The following is a 22,826-nucleotide window of genomic DNA, read 5'->3' on the forward strand; positions in this document are numbered from 1 at the left end:
AAAAGTTTATATAAGTATAAATTGCAAATAATATTGCAGATTGTGGTTTCGTTTCATTTTTAATAGTTATACTAAAAGTACGCAATTAAATTTCAAGTGACTGAGCGTTATTGGCTGTAAGTTCTAAGAATATATCTTTATGAAACCATAAAACCTACATAGCTGCCGCTACTTACCCAATCTTTTTGAGGCATTTGTATAAAATTAATAAAAGTTAGCATATCGTCTTGATTTTATTTTTAATAAAATGAGGACATTTTTGCGTAGGCCCTAAGGTCAACTCAATACAGAATATTTCAGTTTCAAGCGTTTGAAAAGTTTGATGAAAAATTAAATATTTTTAACCGACTCCTTACTATATATATATTTTCTTTTTTATGTATGTTCGGGGATAACTTCTTCGTTTATGACCCGATTTTGATAATTCTTCTTTTTTTGGAAAGGAGATATACCAGGTGTGGTACCATGATAAGGAAATCAGGATCTGATGATGGGATCCCAAAGAAATCGAGGGAAAGAGTGAAAAACTTTGAAAATCCACGTAACTTTTTACTGGGTGTACCGATTTTGATGATTTTTAATTTAATCTATAGCCGGTGTTTATCATGTAGTCACATTTAAATTTCATCGAGATCTGATTGCAACTTTTGGAGTAATCTTTAATAATGCGTATGTACTTGACTATTTTTTTCGTCTACCTACATTTTATTACTTGTTGATGTAATTGAAGTCGGTTTTCTTCGTTTGCCAGCAAACACAATTATATCATAAAAATACGAAACTAGCGTTATATCGATAAAAAACCATGCTGACAATTAAAACATAGATAGCTGCTATGGCAACAGCGTTTAGCGTATAAATGTTCTTTTTGTAGGGTAATACATATATCTAATAGGTAATAAATCTAAAGAAATTATATTTCCTACTAGCTGTGCCCGCGACTTCATCTGCGTGGAATTTAACAACATAGTTATTGTTCAGTTCGCAGTTATAAAAAAATAAATAAAAGTAAGTTATTCTTTATTACATTAGCTATCTGCAAGTTCCGTCAAAATCGGCCCAGCCGTTTCAGAGATAAGCCGGAACAAACAGACAGACAGACAGACAGACAAAAATTATAAAAAATGTTATTTTGGTATATGTAATGTGTGTACATCCATATGCATTTAGTAAAAAGCGTAAAAGTAAAAGCTTTTTTATAAAATTAGTACAGATAAAGCTCTAAGTACTCTCCTTTTTACGATAACGAGTCTTTGTCCAGTGATGGGACATTAAAAAAGTTTTTATTGTATCATTCAGTGCTATATATACATGATTTGTTGTGAATCTTCACCGTCAACTGTCGTTAAAAAGATATGATTGATTGGTTTGAACATTGAAATTTAATTCAATCACTATGAACAAAAACAAAACAAGATGTACCATGTATGCATATGAATTTAGTAAAAAGCTTAGTAAAAAATTAAGTATTACAAACAAACACTCCAATTTTATTTATTTAAATAGATTATAAGTTTCATTTCCAAAATTACATTAACATGGTGCAAAATAATGCGATTCAACATTTAAAACATTAACAAAACCTAGCTTTTCGTTTAATTTAAAAGCTTTTTTATTCCATGCTATACAGTATGCGTACACATATTTCTCCTGCTTTAATATTACATTTGATATAAGTTTTAGAACGAATTCCCCATAACTTTTTTTTCTATGATTTTCCACTTCTACGATTTTTTGTAGATATATACAAGTGTGTCCAAGGGCACCTACTTTTTTTTTAAAACGACCACGCCACGAGTTCACCAGCCGTGAAAAGTCCATAGCCCATTTTCGCGTTAATTAATAATTCGAAGTACCATTCTGAACCTGGGAATTTGTGGCGCCATGCTGCATTAGTTATATCAATGTGTTCTAGAGGAAGGAGTTTGAATGTCAAATCTGGAGCTAAGCTGTAATACGAAAACGACGTTCATGTAAAGGCAAGTATTATACATATTGAATAAGACATCATTATAACTTTGTTGATTTTTTTGTAAATTCAGAGTTGTTCAATTCATTTTTCTTTTATTTTTTGAATCTGGATTTTATTAATTTCGATAGTTTTCACTGAATCAAATCTATGTCATTATATTTTTCGATATATCAAGAGTTATTTAGATATATAAGATAATATTATTCACAATCAATATGTTTGATAATTTATAAAAAGAGCAAAGCAAAATGTTTTTAACATACATATTAATTACATCTTTCATATCAAATCATCATTCATTTATTCATAGAATAGAAAGGATAAAAGAATGATTAACTTACATCAAATAATGATGAATCTTTATATAACAAGTATGTAAATGTTTTGTAGCAATTTAATAATTTAACGCTCTTTTTGTTTGCTATATTTTTAACACAATTCGTAACATTTTTAGTGCAAAAGGGACTTTTATCACTTTAGACCAATCAATGAGTGCAGGCGCTCGCTGAGATTTCTCAAGTTCAGAGGTGTAATCTTGGGGACACAGGATTATCAGTTCATAAAGTTGTTCTAAAAAAAGAAATTTGTATCATTATTACATATTATTTTTGGTCATCGAAAAAATTAAGTTATTTGAACCGACATCAAGAACATGAGGCTTTCGATTCGATTGTATTTTTATGTGTATTACTTAATAGCTTTTAAGACTGTATTCGGGAGCATATGTGTGAGTGTTGTTGGTGGTTGTCATATGTGTGTTTAAATTTGTGGACTTTGTCGAATAGTTTTGAGTAGTTGCAAATAATGTGTACTTCAAGTTAATTTCACATTTCAATTCAATCAATGTCAAATTGAAATGGCGGCCACCAACCCGCCTGCCCAGCGTGGTGACTATGGGCAACACACATGATTTCACGAAATTTTTGGCGCGAACTTGTGGAGGCCTATATCCAGCAGTCGACTTCAATAGGCTGAAATGATGATGATGATGATGAAGTCAATTTTTTATTTGAGAACGAGCACAATTATCTAAATATAAACTTATTATACGAATTTTATCACTCTCGATGACGATGACGATTGCTATGATAGTTATGACAGTTGTGATGATAGTGATGATTTTAATAATGTTCTTGTTGATAACAGTAAATAATAATGATGTGGAAAATGAGGAGGTATTTTTCCATTCATATTTTAGCTATATAAAATTGCTTCTTGGTTAGGATTTCGTACATATAAGAAGAGGTCAAAATTTGTAATTAAGTAGATTTATTCAAGTACTGTAAATACAATATATTTAAATAATCCTTAAAACACGGTGATATGAGAAGCAATTATATCATAATAACGCCTAACGCTCAACGGCCCCCACTACGATTTACTCCTGCGTCCAGGATCCAGGAACACATATAATGGTCAATACAAATGAATGCCATATGCGGGGATCGAATCCGTACATGCAAGTGCAACAGCCATAAGCCGATGCTGTGACCGCTGCGCTAACGCGTTTTCCAATGTGTAAATACACATCACATTTTATCACAATTTATTTGCAAAACTGAAGAAAATGCCTGGTTCAATACCAAATTTTTCAATAATGATAAGCAAATTGACAAATAATTCGTTTTGAAACAATAATATACACAATAACATTTGTATCATCTGATATATAATAAACAAATTTGACAACAATAGCATTTAACACACACACTATTGCTATTGTTGTTACAGAAAAAAGGTTAAAGATCGGGGTATAATAAACTGTACTTACCTTTACGCTAAGTGTAACGGTTCCATGATTCACATTACCATCTGGAGAGTAAACCTTTAAATCGTGTTCAATTTTATTTTTTAGGAGACTTTCCTCAGTTTCAACGAGCGTTAATATAGAAAGAAATACTTCTAGGTAAATTATGCGACTGATCTTAATTCCTCCCATCTTTGTATTGGAACTATTTCGAAGGGTTCCATAACCATTAAAAAAGATTAAATTAAAAGTAATAGTCAATTTCACAACGTCTTTCCTTACGTAATGTGCCACGATAGCTGAATTAAAAAAAAAAAAAAACAATTTGTTGAATTTGGACGTAAAATTTTATCGTATGTTGCAGCTTTACTCGAGAGATATGGTTTGGTGTTAGTATATTAAAAACACTTAAGTTAGCCCCTTGACGTGTCAGTCATCTCTTCGATTTCTTACTGTTATTAGTTGATAATATAGAATTAGTATGCTTTCAGAATTAACATGTGATTTAACCTACAGGCGTTTTTTGGGTACTACCTGTAGTCCTGTCACTGCCTTGTAGTGATAGGTACCTACTAGTACAACGTTGACGCTGTGTTTCTATGTTGTTTGTTGCTGTGTGTGATGTTGTGTTCTAATAAAATAACACAAATGAAATAAGAAATACGTTAATCATAACTTTTTTTGGTCTTTATTTATAATAATGCCACTCGACATCGAAAACTTTGGCAAAACCTAGTACGTTTACTTGTCGATGCGAAGATAAGAAGTCAATTTTTTTTTTCGTTTGCGAGCAAACACAGTTAAATATTAAACAATAATTATCACTATTGTATATTTGCATCATCTGATAACAACAATAACATTTGACTACACATAACTGCTGTGTTCTAATAAAATAAAATAATACATTAATTACAAGTTTTTAGTGTTTTATTTAAATTAACTCGGCATATAACTAAGCCACTCGACATCGAAAACATTGGCAAAACCTAGCTTCTCGTACAAATTACTGGCTGCAGTATTTCCTGCAACACAGAATGCATACACATATTTCTTCTCTTTTAATAGTGCGTTTGATATAAGTTTTAGAACTAATTCACCATAGCCTTTCCTTCTATGATTTTCAAGAGTGTACAAGTGTCCAAGCGCTCCCATTTCTTTTATAAACGACCACGCTACGAGCTCACCATTCTTGAATAGTCCATAGCCTAATTTCGACTTAATTAATAACTCGTAGTACCATTCTGAGCCTGGAAATTTATGAGGCCATTTGCTATTGGTGATATTAACGTGGTCTAGGGATAGGAGCTCGAATTTAAGATCTGGAGCCAAGCTGTAATATAAAAACAAGTTATAAAAATCTCATAAACACATTTTTGTACACTTTTTACATTATTATAAATTTGATTTATTTTTAGTGTAAATTTACGTGTTATATTTTAAATAAATAATATATAATGAATGTACATGAATAGATATCACGAAATATATTATAAAAATTGAATACCTGACGTCAAACAAATTTGAGTCTTTATCTAACAGGTACGTTTGTGTTTTTGTGCAGTGATTATACAAAAGTTTTTTGTCGTTTGTTATTCTTCTAACACAATCTGCAACGTTTTTAGGCGCAAAAGGTATCTCTTTTAGTTTAGTCCACTCAATGAGAGCAGTCTTTCGCAAAGCTTTCTCAAGTTCAGAGATGTCGTCTTTGGGACATAGGATTATTACTTCATACAAGCTGTTCTGAAAAAATTATAAGTACAAAATTCACAAACATATACATACTCGTATTTTGTTTTTTATTAGCTTTTTTTGTTTGGCTCAGAGGAAATCTCTAACGAATGCCTCCAGCCTGGGGGAGCTGGAGGGTATGTCCAATTCGCACGGACTAAAACCTCTGAGATTTTCCTTCGCTCGCCTGGGGCGAGATCACGAGGGATCACGGGGACGCTAAGCATTCCCGTGATCCCGCCGGCGTTGCCCAATTAGGGCCCGTCACCATCGACCTCCGAGAAGCTGCCTCGAACATTAAGGTTGCATCCTCGGGACCGTGAAATAAAATAGATCAGATCCCCTAATCTACCGCCCGCTGGTCCGGTGTTACGGCGGCAGATTGGCCAGGTAAGCCCTGCGTCGCCGATAGCGCCTTCCACGACGAGCTGGGAGCAAGTTCGGGTCCTGTTCCCGCTCCCGCTGAGCCGTTTTCTTCCGCGGCATTACGCGCTGCAGGAAGTGGAGAGTGCATCCCAGCTTTCCTCACTTTTTTATAGGCTGTACTGACAGACATTGACCTGTGTTAAAAACTATCAATGGCAAAAAAAATTATAGTAACTTTTGGTGTTTTCTAATTTTGTGTGCAATTTTCTTAAAAAACAATGAATTACTATATATACTCGTATTAGTAAAGAATTCGTATACAATGATATCTATGCAAATAAATAAAATTGGAGAATCTGTTTGTAATATTTAAATAACAGCTTTTTAAGTGCACTTGGGCTATCAGACAAATATAATAAATATAATAAAGATAAAAATAAAGATAAAAATATATAAAAGATATATTAATTATATATATATATAGCCGTTTCGTTCCGATCACATTCACTTTTGGGGACTTTGTTTTATAATACATTAACTGTTGCCCGCGACTATGTCCGCGTGAAGCGCGCGTCGCGTTTAACAAAATAGTTCGTTGAATTCGTCAGAATTATGGTATGAAATAATGTAGTAATAATATAGTATTGTAGTGTAAATATGTTTAAAATATACTGCATACAATTTAGTTTTTAATATGGTTCTACGTAACTACATGCCACGGAATAACGTAACGCACGCTCCTCCGTAACTTCGTGATGACAGGGGTAAATAAAAAGTATTCTAGTAATGTAAAGGTTAGATATTGTCAAAAATATTTTTTTTTACTACTTATAAGTGATCAATATAAATGTTTCTTGAACACATAGGGTTGCAACGCGGTTATTTTGCTTTAAACCGACCCTACTGTATATGTTTCATACAAACTATCAACCCCAACTAAACCCCCTTAGCAATAGAATATCGCAAAATCCGTTCTTAGCGGACTCTACTAATTATAATCTAGCTCCCTGCTAAATTTCATCTGTGTACATCCTGGATGAATGGACCATCCAGCAGTTTTCACACCTCCTCAACATCTATAGAGCATACATTTTAAATTTCAAGTCTCTTACTTCAAAAACATAGGACTTTCATACAAACTTCCAACGCCCGTTTTATCCCTTTGGGGGTCGAGTTTCGTAAAGCCCGTTCTTAGCGGATGCTTACGTCTTATAAGGAGCCTACCTGCCAAATTTCAAGTTTGTAGGTGTTATAGTTTCGGAGATTTCGTGATGAGTGAGTGACCTTTCGCTTATATAAATGTTTCTTGAACACAACACACATATATATATATATATATATACTAGCTGTGCCCGCGGCTTCGCCCGCGTTGAAATTAGTGTGTCACAAAGTTTTCGCGACGAACTTCCTGTGAAACTCTCATCAAAATCGGCTTTGCCGTTCCGTAAACCTTCCTCTTGCCAATGGTGGAGCCCTCTCTCCAGTGGTGAAGCCGCATGAAAATCCGTTCAGTAGATTTTGAGCGAATCGATCACATACACTTTTAGAGACTTTGTTTTATAATACACTAACTGTTGCCCGCGACTACGTCCGCGTGGTTATAAAGCTATGCATTACTATTAAGATGTTTAACGCCAATTATTTTTTTCAGTCACTTAAAATGCTTATCAAACTGAGTAACTTTTTAAAAGGCACAATTTAGTATAATTTAATACATATTTTTATAAAACCTCTCTATACACCACATTTTTAGTTTTATTTTCAAGCTGTATATGTTCATACAAACTATCAACCCCAATTAAACCCAGTAGCAGTGGAGTATCGTAAAATCCGTTCTTAGCGGACGTCTGCTAACAATAATCTACCTCTCTGCCAAATTTTGTCTTTGTCCAACCTGGATGGATAAACCATACAGCGGTTTTTGAGTTGATCTCTGGAGCATATATTTTAAATTTCAAGTTTCTTACTACAAAAACATAGGACTTTTATACAAACTTCCAACCCCCGTTTTATCCCCTTGGGGGTCGAGTTTCGTAAAATCCATTCTTAGTAAATGTTTACACCCTATAAGGAACCTACCTGCTAAATTTCAAGTTTGTAGGTGTTATAGTTTCGGAGATTTCGTGATGAGTGTGTCAACCTACCATCCCCCGTTTTAACCCCAAAAGGCAGTTGATTTCTAAAAATAAATTATTTGGACACCTTTTCATCATCTATAGAGCATACATTTTAAATTTCAAGTCTCTTACTTCTAAAACATAGGACTTTCATACAAACTTTCAACCCCCGTTTTACCCTCTTAGAGGTCGAGTTTCGTAAAATCCGTTCTTAGCGGATGCCTAGGCCTTATATGGAGCCTACCTGCCAAATTTCAAGTTTGTAGCTGTTATAGTTTCGGAGATTTCGTGATGAGTGAGTGACCTTTCGCTTTTATATATATTATTATATAGATATATATATATATATATATATATATATATATATATATATATATATATATATATATATATATATATATATATATATGTATGTATATATATTACTCAAACATATTATATATTAAACAAAAATATTACCCAAGAATAGCAGTTGGTAAAATAGAATTGACACCACATAAAAAATCATGTACATACCTTTACATTCATTGCGACGATTCCATTAGTCATAATACCGTTCGGACAGAAGACCTTGAAACCATAATCTATACCTTGTTTTAAAATATATTCCTCAGTTTCCAACAGCGTTAATATAGAAATACTTCTTGGCCAGTCAGATTGTGCAACTAATTTTAACTCATCCCATCTTTCTCTGGGAATTAACTTTAAGGGCTCGGTACACATTGGACAAGTCAAATAACTAATATCATTAAGCGACAATACGTCCTTCCTCACAGAATGTGCAACGATTACTGAACTCAATGAGTAATTTGTTGTTGCGTCTCACCCGGGATTTGATCTCATGTACAGCTTTACTGATTTGTTGTAATTTACTATATTATTTATTAAACTTTATGAGTTTGTATTATTATTTAATACAAGCTGCCCTGATAGATTTAATAGATTACTAGCTGTGCCGGTCGCTAGTCGGTGTGCTAGTGGTCCGCGTGAAATTAAAAAAAAATGTTCAGTTCGTAGTTACAAAATAAATGGATTTTAAAATAAAAGTAGCCTAAGTTACTCCTTAATATATCAGCTATTACGAAGTTACCAGGAAAAAAGAGACAGACAGACAGACAAAAATTGTAAAAAATGTTATTTTGGTATATGTATCGTGTATACATCCATGTGCATTTAGTAAAAAAGCTTTTTTTTAAAATATTACAAACAGACACTCCAAATTTATTTATTCGTATAGATAATATAGATTTCATCATTATCGTCTATCTATTACTAAATTTTATAAGTTATTCTTATAGATTTATATGAGTGTGTATAATTTGTTTGTATCACTATGGTCGCCAACAAATGTACGGTCTTACTGATGGTAAGCGGTTATCATATTTGACTAGCCCGTTGGCACAGTTTGTAGTGACCCTGCTTTCTGCTCCAAGGGTTGTGGGTTCGATTCCCACCCCGAGTCTGGGTGTAATATAAATATTTATTTATATATATATTATTTATAAGTATGTTTAACGAAAAAAAAAAAATAAGTAGCTATATACCAGTCGGCTGTTACCTATAACACAAGCATTAATTTGCTTACTTTAGGAACAGACAATCGTGTGTGTATTGTGTAGGAAAAAAATATATATCCTATGAGCGTCTGCATCACAAGCGCATCGTTGACCCTTCCCCTCGCCATCAACACAGCGGTTCAAAAATATATATATTCTTTATTGCACTTTAAAAAAAATTACAGTTATTTGTATACAAATTTAATAAGCAACGGTGGACTTATCTCTAGGAGAGATCTCTTCCAGCCAACCTGTGGTAGTGGAACTAATGTTACATACATCATACAGATTCTTGAAAATAAAAAGCTAATTAAATAATATTCATAACATCATGCAATATACACATACATACTACATATAATATACTATCATACACACCACTACTTCTATAAGAATATACACATAAATATAACATATATATTTATATAAAATAAATATATCTGACTACACTCACTACAATAATAGTGTGTACTTGGATAGCAGTTTTAATTGTGTGTTGTTATCGTTGATGTTGTTTGATATCCATAAAATCAAAATCAAAATCAAAAACAGCTTTATTCAAATAGGCTCCAAGAGCACTTTCGAAACATCATTTCATAAATTAAAACTTTCTAAAATAAATTATTATATTTGTAGAAGTAAAGCTACCACCGATTCGGAATGTAGATTCTGCAGAGAAGAATCGGCAAGAAACTCCGCAGTTACTCTTTTGGAAAATAGTACCTATATAAACATTGTTTTAGTACAAAATTCGTAACATGTTACATAAAATACAGCGTCACTAAGTCCACACATCTTTATCAACTATGTAATCCTGCACCGAGTAATATACTTTATTAATTTATTATCTTTTTAATATTAGTCTTTTAGATAATAATAATTCTTTCGAATGTATGTAGATTTTTCCACTTAATATATACCGACAACTCGTTACATAGAAACCGTTATCTAATATAGCAAATGAATCGACTGTTGTACCAGTATGATTATAATTATATAAATGCATATTGAGGCACATTTAAATCAAGATACATATAATAGATAATAAATATATAATATGTATAAACTCATCAATCTACGTTTCATTCTAAGTTTTATTCCCTTTTTTGACCGACATAAAGAGGAGGAGTTTTATGTTACCGTACATTTTTATTGGGTGTACCGATTTTGATGACGTTTATTTCAATTGAAAGCTAGTGCTTGTCGTGTGTTCCCATTTACCAGTCCCGTTTACATTTTAATCGAGGTCTGATGAGTAATTTTGATTTATCCCTACTGTTAAGAATTCAACGGAACCTTCCCCCACCGCGCCGGCGACTGCGGATAGCTTGGAAAATTAAAAACGTCAAGTCAGACGCATTCACATTATTACCGACAATAAGTTAGTCTTTATAATCATATGTTCAATCATTGGTAAAAGTTTGTATATACGTTATCTAAAATTAATTAAAGTTAATTTAAGAAGAAATGCTACATTTTTATTGAAGTCAACCTCCCAAACATAAAGTTGGCCTTACGAAGCCGAATATCACGCCACGCCTAAGGATTTGGGACTAACCAGGATCTTCTGCTGCATTAATCATTACGAAGAGGATCTCTTTATGGATGCCCAGAATCGGTGACGTGACAGAATGAACCAGTGACTACAAAGATAATAAGCAATTATACCAAGATTGATAAGCAAGCGGTCTGAGTGAGTCCGATCCATTTTCTTTGCCCTTTATTATAGCTTTGTCCCTAAACCGTAACCCCTCCCAATCATTTTCTTTCAATATTGTATTATTAAAAGTATATTATTAAAAATAACTCGTGCATCTAATCGTAACGTAAGCGGCCGGGCGCTGCATAGAACAATAGACAGTGAATATTCTTTGTTTGTTCACCGTTGTAGGTATTTACAAGTTTCTTTTATACAATTCCTAATTAATTATTTTAGTGCTCGGATGTAATTTATGTTAATGGGCTTATTAATTCGATTGGATTTAGAATAAGTAAAAGATTAAATAAGTTAAATTAATATTCAAGAATTCTATTCACTCATTTGATTGACTTTTGTATCGTTTAATGTTTATATAATTAGCGTAATAAATAATTATAAATTTAATGTTTATAAAATTTAATATTTAGTATTTAATATTTAATATTCTATAAATTTAATATACATTTTAAAATTTTATTAATTTTTTCTTTCGTAATTTGCGTAAATAAATTTTTTAATTCTTTGGTTTATCTCATTCGACTGGTGCGAATCAGATAGAACAAAGATTAATTAATTATTAATCAATTCTATTCAATCGAATCAACGTAATTTGTTGTAGGTACATTGATTTATAAAAAGGTTTTTTTTTATAAATCAATGTGTAGGTAGTAATAAATTCATTGGATAAAATATAAAACTAATAGTATAGTAATATTTTCGTTGCTTATTGTAATTTATTGAATCATTCTGTATATTTCCATTAAATTTCAATCACTACATTTACTTGCTATTGAAACGATAGTTTAAGTAAATACTTATATTTGTTGTTTTGTGAATAATTATTGATTTATTTAATATAATAATAATTTATTGAATTTTGAATTTAACGAATAATTTATTGAATTTTGATTGTATATTTTACGATGGGTACTATGAACGAGTTAGTTAAGAAACGAGGAACTTATAAGGGTCGTTTAACGAAATTTCTCACGTACATTGATACATATAAAGATGTTGTATGTTGCAGTCAAGTGGAGATTTTGGAATTAAAGTTGCGAATGGCTAACATTGAAGCGATGTTTGCGGATTTCCAGGAAACACAAACGAGCATCGAGTGTCTGGCTGTCTCGGAGGAGGAAGTTCAGACACATGCGGTACAAAGGTCAGATTTTGAATCTCAATATTATTCCGCGATGGCTAGGGCCCAACAGTTATGTGGTAAACATAAACATACACATAGACGTCATCGTAAATATACCCATAGTAGTTCTGAGACTTGCTTTTCCTCAGCCAGCGATAACGAGGATGGTGAAACGGTGAAGCAGATGAAGAAGGGCATTGCAAATGTTAAACTACCCACCATCCAAATTCCTAAATACAGTGGCGAATTTGAAACCTGGCTTGAGTTCCGCGACGTTTACACATCTCTCATCCATTCGAATACAGCAATTAGTGACATACAAAAATTCCATTATTTACGGGCTTCCCTGGAAGGCAGCGCTGCTCAGGTCATTCGCGCGTTGGAATTTTCTGCGTCCAACTATACTTTAGCGTGGAAGTCTTTATGCGATCGGTTTGATAATACTAGGCTGTTAGTGCAAAATCACGTTAAGGCTATTTTTGATGAAGAGGTGATAAAAAAGGAATCTGCTTCATCCATACGTAGGGTTTTAGATGCATGCAATAAAAACCTACGAGCATTAGAAATTTTAGGGGAACCCGTAACCAGTTGGGACACATTAATTATATACATCATGGCAACAAAATTAGATGCGCGTACGCTTCGTGAATGGGAGGAGCACAAAGTTACACACACAAAACTAACATTAGAAATATTCACAAATTTCCTTAAAAATAGGGCAGATGTATTGGAAACCATCGAATTAGGTAACAACACAAGCAACAACAGACACGAGTCGTTATCGAAGGGTACAAGTAGGCATGTTCGAGGCTTAGCTACAGTGGTGCAACCTGGTTATAAAAAACACAAATGTCATCTTTGTAAATCGGAGCACCCCTTATATTTATGTAATGAATTCGCGCAAATGAGCATTACTGGTAGGGAACAGTTTGTTAGGCGAATGAAATTGTGCAGTAATTGTTTAAGAGCAGGGCATAACTTGCGTGTGTGTAGGTTAGGTCCTTGTCGGAAGTGCGGCAGCATGCATAACACTTTGCTACATAGGGACGATGGCCTAAATAATGCAGCACATGACACGACAGCTCCAAGAACATCAGCGCTGCTGGCACCTACATCAGCGGCGCAGCCAACCCAGCCGGTGCTGAAGTCAACTGATGATGTTGTCAAGAACATGTCAGCAATCAACAAGCAGTCCGGCCGGGTTCTTCTTGCCACGGCATTAATTAATATTTTTGACATCCATGGTAGACCTCATGAAGTCCGAGCCATTCTCGATTCCGGGAGTCAGGCATCTTTCATGACGGAGTCACTCCTTAAAACATTAGGCCTGAACCATAAGGATACCATGTCCACTGTAGCTGGCATCAACGACCTGGTCTCGGTAGTCAACAAACGATGCGATGCAATAATACAGTCCAGAGTAAACTCATTTAAAACTAACATCACATTCCTGGTATTGCCAAACATAACTTCAACTAAAAATGAAGTCTTTAATGTAGGCACATTAAACATTCCTTCGGGTATTCAACTCGCAGACCCAGAATACTTTAGTCCGTCAAGCTACGATATATTGCTCGGCGCAGACATATTCTGGGACTTGCTATGCGCAAACAAAATAAGATTAGGCAAAAACTGTCCGGTGTTGCAAGAGACGAAGTTCGGGTACATTATTTCCGGACCCACTGGACAACAAACGTCAAATAAGATTTCATGCAACTTTAGCAAGTTTGATGAAATCCAAGATCAGTTGGCCAAGTTCTGGACAATCGAAGAAGTTCCTTCCACTAAAAAATCGATATATACCGATGAAGAAGAATTATGCGAAGCACACTTCGTACAAAACATGTCACGAAATGAAGACGGTAGATTTTCAGTAGGTATTCCTCTAAAAGGAAATGAATCTGAACTTGGCCAATCCTTTGAACGCGCTAAGGCGTGCTTCCTAGCACTAGAGCGCCGACTCGCAAAGCAGCCCGTATTGAGGGCCATGTACGTCGATTTTATGAAGGAGTATTTATCGTTAGGTCACATGGCTTTAAGTGACATCGATGCTCCTCATGAAAATTCATACTTCATGCCACATCACGGCGTCCTGCGTGATGAAAGCATCCACTCATGCTAACGTCGAAACACATTTTAACCAAACTAATATTTCAGTATGAACATTTACGTTTAATGCATGCAGGGCCTCAACTTTTGCTTGCTTCAATTCGAGAAGAGTTTTGGTCCATCGGGGGTCGCAATCTGGCCCGATTCACGGTACATTAATGTTTACGTTGCTTCCGTCTAAATGCACAAATAGCCCGTCCAATAATGGGCAATTTACCTGAGCAGCGCCTCCAGCCTGGCTACCCGTTTTATACTACAGGAATGGACTATGCGGGTCCCCTAATAGCACTTAATAAAAGAGGTCACGGTAGCAAGACCGAAAAAGTGTACATTGCCATATTTATCTGCTTCGCCACCAAATGCGTTCATCTCGAACTCGTTAGCTCCTTAAGTACAGACTCTTTCTTAGCCACGCTAAATCGCTTCATTGGTAGGCGCTCGAGACCAGCTACCATATTTTCTGATAATGGAACTCAATTCGTCGGTGCCCGAAATGAACTTTATAAGTTCCTCAACCAAAACGCAAGTTCTATTGTACGTGAAATGTCAAATGAGAGAATAGACTTTAAATTCATACCAGCATACGCTGCTCATATGGCTGGTTTTTGGGAAGCAAACATTAAATGTTTAAAATCACATTTGCATCGTGTGTTAGGGAACGCTCATTTAGTTTTTGAGGACCTTTACACTGTCCTAGTCCAAATTGAGGCGATACTCAATTCACGTCCCCTGACACCGCTGTCGACTGACCCAACTGACTTGACGCCATTGACTCCAGGGCACTTCTTGGTAGGACGACCGATGACCGCTTTGCCTACACCTGCGCTTGTAAATGTCAACACAAATAGGCTGACGCAATATGAAAGACTCGAGCAGCTACGTCAACACTTCTGGGCCAGGTGGCACAAAGAATACATTGCTGAACTTCAGCAACGCACTACATGGCGCACCTCTAAGGGACAGCAATTACAAAAGGGAGCTTTAGTCCTGATTAAAGAAGAAGGTCTTCCGCCTATGAAGTGGCGTTTGGGACGCATTGTTGAAGTGTATCCTGGAACTGATGGGTGCGTCAGGGTCGCAGACGTTAAAACCGCACGCGGGGTGATTCGCAGAGGCTTTAACCGTATCTGCCCGTTACCACTCAACGACGAAGGGTTGAAAGACAAGCCTTTCAACGCCGGGGGGCATGTTAAGAATTCAACGGAACCTTCCCCCACCGCGCCGGCGACTGCGGATAGCTTGGAAAATTAAAAACGTCAAGTCAGACGCATTCACATTATTACCGACAATAAGTTAGTCTTTATAATCATATGTTCAATCATTGGTAAAAGTTTGTATATACGTTATCTAAAATTAATTAAAGTTAATTTAAGAAGAAATGCTACATTTTTATTGAAGTCAACCTCCCAAACACCTACTAATACGTACTTAATTAACTACTGGTCTACCTCGCCGTTATTTTAGTTTGAGAGTAAACGCAATAACTTTGCGTCTTTTGTTTAAAAATGGATAACTTATGGTCTAAAAGTAAAAGAGTTACTGAGAAAGTAAACGAGAACTGAAATATAAATAAATATGTTATATTAATTAATTAAATGTGGGTACTTAAACTGAATAACCTTAATTAAGTTCGCAAACAAAATTTCCAATACAAAATGAAATATTTCTGAACTATGAAATATTTCAATATTTTTTTTTTAAACAAAACCCGTGTCTTTAATTCGTCCACAACAACTTTGGCAGTTATGGATTATTTTAATGGAATAAGTATAATTATGTTATAACAAAAGATCTTCTTGTAGCTCCAAGAATTTCTAAGGCGTTCTAAGAGCATAGAGTCATAGACTAAAGAATAGTTCTGTAAATGCAGCTTCACTTTTGACAGCATTCTTGACGTATCTTGTCAATCCACCTTTTGCCTCTGCCACTGTTTCTAAAAATTATTCATACTTTTTTCTCATTCTTTAGTCTATATTTTGTCTTTAAAAGCCTCTCTGACGCAGAGAACACTGTAAAAGTTATCATAAACACACAACAGTTACTGATACTCTATTACCCGACTAGAAAAAAGGTCAGGCTCAACCAGATCATGTATCCGGACCGGGTCAGGATAGAATGAGGCTTGCCAGACCCGGCAAGTTCTATCAGGACCAGGTCTGGTCCAGATCAGGATAGCCTTAAAGAAATTACGCGAACTGAGCCTGAATCGCGCTATTAATGTTTTTAAGCGCACTTAGTATATATACAGTTATCAGGCCAGTCTAGCAGGGAGTCCATTTCTACACAGTGGAGCAGTCGTAAGTAATAGGAAATAGTTAATTAGTAGTTAATTATTAGAAATTAATAAATAAAATTTAACTAATAATAATAATAATTAGTCAACATAAAAATAAATAAAAATAATTAATATTTAAAGTTAAAACATAAATACAACATTGGAAAAAATAAACAGAAAATCAATTCGCTTTTTTTTTTTTGTTAAACAATTTTTTCAAGAATAATACATTTGTGTTTTTTAAAAGGACCGGACCGAACCAGCTGATCAGGTTGAGATGAGATTTCCTGATCTGGACCCGATCAAATCTTATCTCATCCTGATCAGGTCCAGAACAATCATCTGCGTTACATGCCTTATCTAGTCCTGATCAGGCATGCCTGGTCCGGTCCCTCTAAGGAAGACGAAAAAATTTCTACTCGGTATATAGTAGTAGATAATTATCATGACATAACTTTTAAGTCTTATATATAAGAGTGTAGTGGAACTCCAATAGATTCATCGCCATCGTAGCGAGCTTTTCGAAACCTAAATCTGTTCTGTTCTAACAGAATAGTTTTATTATTACAAATGTGAAGTAGTTGACGAATCTATCTAAATTCTATGCTTACATAGAACTGATGCAGTAACATACAAAAAATTTAGTGGGTAAAACTGCTTATAACTTGTGACGGTTAGAGTAGGATATTGGCAGATTTGAAGAATAAGTAAACAACAAGGTTAAAGATGAATGAATTGTTTTACTTTTTTGAGCTATGGAATTTTTTGGAATGACAAAATACGCATACTCCAATTACATTAAAACATTGAATAAAATATATATCATTTATTAATTTCTTATACATATAAATTATAAACGATCAAATGTTTACTTCTGCCTTTTTAATTTCCTAAATACTAATTTAGATGTTAATATTTGTTCGTTCATTAGTGAAATTTGCGAAGATTAGCCTAATCTTAAATTTAGTCTGTAATAAATGTTGAATACATAAATATTATTTTACTGCAATTAGTTAAAAATAATTAATTATTTATGACAACCGGTACTTTGTAATTTCAATTTGTCAAAAAGATTTTGAGCTTCGAAATTAATTTCTATAGTACAAGCCAATGTATTCTTTCCTTTCCTTAGTTTATCATTGATGGCACATTTGAGGATAAACTCTGCGTTAAAAAATTATTAACCATTTATGACAACCGATTCTTTGAAATTTCAATTTGTCAAAAAGATTCTGTGCTTTGAAATTATTTTCTATAGTGTAAGCCAATGTATCCTTTCCTTTCCTTAGTTGATCATTGATGGCGTATTTGAGAATAAACTCTGCGTATCCTTTCCTTCTCTGACTTTCGATACAGTATAGATGATTTAGTGCTCCGACAATGTTAACTGTTACCCAAGCTAACGGTTGGTCTTCTTTAGAATAGAGGACATACGTAAGTTCATGCTCAGTTAACGCTTCGAACATTTTGTAGGTATGTTTACCATGGTATGTCCACTTTTCGTCTATAAATTTGATGTGTTCAGGTTTAATTTGGCCAATATAAGTATTTGGCGGAATACTGTGAACATAATAACAGAATAATTAGCATTTGTCTACATCTACAAGAATATGCAGCTTTAAATTAATTTTCTTGTAAAAACTTTTAACAAAACTACTGTTTTTATATACACCGCAAGCTATTAGGATGATTTTTGACTATCATCATCATCATTGGCCTTTGTCCGTCTATTGCAGACGATTAAGACAGTGTCAGACAGACACTGTTTCGCTTAGGACAATTATCAGGAAAACGCAGAGTTGCCTAAGCTCTGCGCCACCCTCTCGACCTCACTGGCTAGGCCCACAGGAACGACGAGTCAATACGTGTGGAGCCAATTCGGCCGTAGGAGTCTTTCGCATTTTACAGCTATGCCACGAATGCTTGACGGAGACCCCCCTTCCAGGTTTCAAATGAAGTTTTCCTTCTCCAAGACTCTGATGATTTTGAGCTAGGTTTATCCCTCGGTCGCCTTTTACGACCTCCACGGGAAGAAAGGGGGTGGTGCTATTCTACTCAGCTGATACCACACGGCACTTTTGACTATCAGTGTCTTAATAATCTATAAATAAGACCTTGATTCTTAATATAATATTTGCAAAACCAACATAAGTGTATCACGTGTTTATTATGCAAACATATGATAAAATGTTATTTAGAACAATGTAGATTATTTAAACGTATATTATTTATTTTCTGCTAACAACAATTGTCAACTGATAAAGAGAAAACAATCTTTTTCTTTTGAAGATATGCTAAAGATAGCATGCCTGATGATATAATTAAAAGTTTAGAACAAACGACGTTACGTTTAACATTATTAAAAAGGAAGCACTAACCTTAAATTCTCAAACTTAGGACTGTCTCTGTTCAATAAATGTGTGATGGCTTTCTCTCCTTTCATATTATTGAAATTTTTGACTCTTTTCAAACACTCTTCAACTTCTAAACTAGCGGAAGAAATCATGCTGAATCCGGTAAAGTTGACTACTTTAGTTGTAGCAAGAGCTTCCTCTAGTTTGTTGATATTATCTACTGGATGTATCATAATATCATAAAAGTTTGTCTAAAAACAATTAAATATAATTTAGATCATAAATTATTTTCAACATATGTATAATATAAATAATAAAAGTACGAGAGACTGAATGAACAATGGTTTTCTGTAGAGGAATTTTAATCTAAGCCAGTTACTCTATCATACCTTAAAAAAAAACAGTTTATATGTTTGACTTCATAGTAGTTTCTAGTTTTGGAAATTATCAATAAGCAAAACATGTTTAGGTTGTATCAGTTTTCATACGAAAATTTGTCCAATGTAAACTTAGAAACTTATGTTGCTTAAATTGACAAAGTTTAATAACAAATGTGACAAATAAGCTGGTACTGTACTCACTGTGCCAAAATGACATACGCTCATTTATTTTGTATTTGTTTTTTTCTCCTTTTTTATTTATTAAATTTTAGTGGCTACTAATAAGTTAAACTAATAAAAGTAGATATATGAAATTACCTTATCAAAGATGGCTACCATGCCGTTATGTATATCTCCATAGGGACAATAAACTTTAAAATTGAACTTTTCTGATAAATCCGGATACGATATTTGAGTATCTAGAATAATATAAGCAATTGAATTCTTCGGCCAATTAATTTTATATAAGTCTCGCAGCTCGAGCCATCTGGATCTAGGAACTTCCACTAAAGGTTCCATGTCTTCGTTTATCTGTAAAAGAGTCAGTCACTATTTTACATTGAATATTAAAATTGGGGTGCTGATTTTTGGAAATTCATTCTTAGAATCAGAATCAGCTTCAGAATTAGCAAAATGAAAAAAGAAATTCGATTCGCTCATATTTTAGGTTTCCTTTACTGGCAAGCAAAGCAAATAATACATTAACACACTTAAAAAATATATAATATTTTGTATGCTACAGTAGTTAATGACTACCGATGACAATTACCGATAATAATAATTAAATTGCAAATAATTAAAATAAAAGTAAATTTTCAAAATGATAAATAAATGAGTCCTCCCGTGACCATGGTTGCTGTAAAGTATCCGAAACGTCGGACATTTAAAAAACTTAATAAACTGCAATAAAAGAAAAAGTTGTTGCATAATAATGAGTGAAATTCGCGTAAGCATAAGAAAACAATAGATTAGAAATAGAAAAATTAAAGTACTTCAAGTAAGGAACTTCAGTCGGTAGAAACAGAAATGTATGGCTCTAGAGTCCGTACATTTAATCTGTAGCGGCTGGTTCGTTTATCCGTGTCGCAGGGTTTAATAACACAATGACGTCTGTATAATTATGCCGCAGACAGAGAAGGAGGCCACTAGCGAGCATTAGACTTTCTGAGCATCTTTGTCCCAGACAGTCTTGAGGTTTTACTTCTTAAAGCACCGCCAAGTAAAGAACCGTACTAGCTCGGTGATGCCGCCTTTTATCTAGTACTAATAAGCTAGCCAGCGGACCCTTACCTCACCTCCCGGTATCTTTATTCAATATTTTTTCCTATTTGCAAACGTTTTCAAGCTTATTTCTATTCACTATCGTTTTATTTATAATTAATACAATCTAAAAACATAATATCATCACTGCGCGAGCGATAAAAAAAAATGATGAGGCAAAATTAAATCCATCTTTATCGAAATATTATATGTATCAAATACCAATCTATGAAACTATGAAAATATTTTTTAATTTATTCTATTTATATTTCCTTCTCTGATTTAAGGCACCAAACTGCTGTTAGCCTAAATAATAATGATGCAGTACGTCGATATGCTCTATAAAAAAAAAAAAAAATGCTTAAGCCTAACAACTTTCTTAACTGGAACATAATATGAGAGACTTTTAGAGTTCTAAGAAAACTGGAGAAGCTAACGAAATTGTTACTTGTACACTAAAATATTTGAAACGAAAGTCTGCTAGTGTCAATGAATATATTGTACTCCAACCATTACTTTGAACCAGTGGAAGAAAATCAGGTTATTACAAAAATACAAGTACATATGTATAAAAATATTCTTTATTGCACACCAAAAACATATAATGAATAAAATAAAACAATAATAAAAGATACAAATATAGACAGGTTATTAAAAATAAAAGAATTAAATCATGATAATCCTTCGATAATGCTTGGGAATCAGAAGTGTAATGGAATAGATCCGATTTTTATTAATAAAGATGAATTAATAAGAGTAGAAATAAAATTATACAAATGACTCCCTAACCCTTAAAGAGAGCGATCTCTTGCTGTCAACCACTGGGAAAAGGACATAAAGGGAAAGAAGCGGAAAGGAGATATACCAATTAAATTTATGTTACTATATAAAAAATTAAGAAATATCAGTATTTGTCCGACAACTACTGACTACCTCTATTGGTGGGAATCGATAAGACAGGAAAATGACTCGAAAAACCTAAGCTTGAGGCTCTCCTGAGTTTTTAATACTAATACAATAAAAGCACAATTCTAATTCTACTAAAATTTTTTTGAAGTTATTCTTCTTTTGGAGCGTTAAGGAAAAATTATGAGAGTGAATTTTTACGATGCGCGCGCACACTCACGGAAAAACCGACATCCTGAAGTTACCTAGTCAACGAAGAAGTTAGCAACGTGAAGTTAGCTAGCCAATTAACTTTTATGTAAAACTATGAGTAATATCAATGTTTGTTTAGTTAATCAAGGTTATTTACAACAAAATCTTTCATCGGGTATTTATTGTTGTTTTTTTTAAAGATTATTAGGATTTTTGTTGAAAAAGTAATAAATATTTGATAAGTAGTTTTTAGTCTGTTGCGCAATACATTGTATAGTATGAAGTCAAAATAATTGCGTTTATTAATTTTTTAATGAATACATAATCGGTATTACTAGTCGACACCAATCCATAAATAAACAATATAATTGGACTCTTTAGACACGAATAACAAGAATTCTAACTAAACTGGTCCTTATTAAAATTACTGTCGATATTCAGGAAACCTTTTTATTACTAAAGCTATGTAACATTATATGCTTTAATCCGGCCTAGTAGTAACTTGTCCGTAAACATAACGTTAGTAAAACCGCGGGAGCGAAAAGCCACCCTATTTAAAAAAATCTTCCCTACCCTCAAGAGATGTTTAAATATTGAATTAATACAAAAAGGGTTTTAAATGGTTCAACAGTGTCAATGACCCCATTTGAAACCCGTTATACTACAGTAGGTTTTTTCTGAGAAGGTAATACTTTTATTGCGAAATAATGAATATATTCCGTACGGAATAGTAGGCATATCTACGTCTTTTATCGTAAAGTAAGTTTTATAACAATGATATAATTTTTGATTTATAGGTGATAAAATTTTTGGATAACGGTGAGATTATAAGTAAAAATATATACTGTTTCGAGGACGTTCCATAACCAGTTTTCTGTTATTTTATTTTTACGGACGTACCAAAGCACGTATGAAATCGACCTAATTCTCTTTGTCAAAGTTATTTTTTCTTTAACATATTTTACAATTTTGTGTTAAAAGCAATTTTAAATTACTTTGATTAAATGCTGCCTTTGGCTAT

The 22,826-nt window shown here is 33.7% G+C and overlaps 5 protein-coding genes across 5 annotated transcripts in view; 2 read left to right on the forward strand and 3 right to left on the reverse strand.

Moving 5' to 3' along the window:
• LOC123661404 overlaps nucleotides 1-3,911 on the reverse strand; it is a 30,157-nt gene extending 26,246 nt beyond the window's left edge. The window contains exons 1-3 of the mRNA XM_045596367.1: nucleotides 3,744-3,911; nucleotides 2,448-2,506; nucleotides 1,804-1,949 (exon numbers count right to left, since the gene is read on the reverse strand). Coding sequence (XP_045452323.1) covers nucleotides 1,804-1,949; nucleotides 2,448-2,506; nucleotides 3,744-3,911 — 373 coding nt within the window. The remainder of the gene's footprint in view (nucleotides 1-1,803; nucleotides 1,950-2,447; nucleotides 2,507-3,743) is intronic.
• Nucleotides 3,912-4,369: 458 nt separating this feature from the next.
• Nucleotides 4,370-8,720, reverse strand: LOC123661546. Its single transcript, XM_045596504.1, has 4 exons — nucleotides 8,450-8,720; nucleotides 5,227-5,462; nucleotides 4,657-5,052; nucleotides 4,370-4,421 (listed from the first exon to the last, which is right to left on the reverse strand). Exons 1-3 carry the CDS (start codon nucleotides 8,654-8,656, stop codon nucleotides 4,659-4,661), a joined length of 837 nt encoding a protein of 278 aa, XP_045452460.1. The 5' UTR covers nucleotides 8,657-8,720; the 3' UTR covers nucleotides 4,370-4,421; nucleotides 4,657-4,658.
• Nucleotides 8,721-12,381: 3,661 nt separating this feature from the next.
• LOC123661406 lies at nucleotides 12,382-14,451 on the forward strand. Its single transcript, XM_045596368.1, has one exon. It carries the CDS (start codon nucleotides 12,382-12,384, stop codon nucleotides 14,449-14,451), a length of 2,070 nt encoding a protein of 689 aa, XP_045452324.1.
• Nucleotides 14,452-14,642: 191 nt separating this feature from the next.
• On the forward strand, nucleotides 14,643-15,689 carry LOC123661407. Its single transcript, XM_045596369.1, has one exon. It carries the CDS (start codon nucleotides 14,643-14,645, stop codon nucleotides 15,687-15,689), a length of 1,047 nt encoding a protein of 348 aa, XP_045452325.1.
• Nucleotides 15,690-17,554: 1,865 nt separating this feature from the next.
• Nucleotides 17,555-19,966, reverse strand: LOC123661408. The gene is made up of 3 exons (XM_045596370.1): nucleotides 19,766-19,966; nucleotides 19,092-19,318; nucleotides 17,555-18,273 (listed from the first exon to the last, which is right to left on the reverse strand). Exons 1-3 carry the CDS (start codon nucleotides 19,964-19,966, stop codon nucleotides 17,883-17,885), a joined length of 819 nt encoding a protein of 272 aa, XP_045452326.1. The 3' UTR covers nucleotides 17,555-17,882.
• Between the last annotated feature and the right edge of the window lie 2,860 nt (nucleotides 19,967-22,826).

This window comes from Melitaea cinxia, chromosome 17 (assembly GCF_905220565.1).
Source record: "Melitaea cinxia chromosome 17, ilMelCinx1.1, whole genome shotgun sequence".
Taxonomy (NCBI): Eukaryota; Metazoa; Arthropoda; class Insecta; order Lepidoptera; family Nymphalidae; genus Melitaea; species Melitaea cinxia.

What these genes read in the sequence shown, in the direction of transcription:
- LOC123661546 (XM_045596504.1), bottom strand. Translation starts at nt 8,656, where the DNA reads ATGTGTACCGAGCCCTTAAAGTTAATTCCCAGAGAAAGATGGGATGAG. An exon ending in TCGTCGCAATGAATGTAAAG is followed by an intron (nt 5,463 to 8,449) that starts GTATGTACATGA and finishes TAATTTTTTCAG; the next exon opens with AACAGCTTGTATGAAGTAAT. An exon ending in TCAAATTTGTTTGACGTCAG is followed by an intron (nt 5,053 to 5,226) that starts GTATTCAATTTT and finishes TTTATATTACAG; the next exon opens with CTTGGCTCCAGATCTTAAAT.
- LOC123661406 (XM_045596368.1), top strand. Translation starts at nt 12,382, where the DNA reads ATGGCTAGGGCCCAACAGTTATGTGGTAAACATAAACATACACATAGA.
- LOC123661407 (XM_045596369.1), top strand. Translation starts at nt 14,643, where the DNA reads ATGGGCAATTTACCTGAGCAGCGCCTCCAGCCTGGCTACCCGTTTTAT.
- LOC123661408 (XM_045596370.1), bottom strand. Translation starts at nt 19,966, where the DNA reads ATGGAACCTTTAGTGGAAGTTCCTAGATCCAGATGGCTCGAGCTGCGA. An exon ending in TGGTAGCCATCTTTGATAAG is followed by an intron (nt 19,319 to 19,765) that starts GTAATTTCATAT and finishes AATTGTTTTTAG; the next exon opens with ACAAACTTTTATGATATTAT. An exon ending in CCTAAGTTTGAGAATTTAAG is followed by an intron (nt 18,274 to 19,091) that starts GTTAGTGCTTCC and finishes TTATGTTCACAG; the next exon opens with TATTCCGCCAAATACTTATA.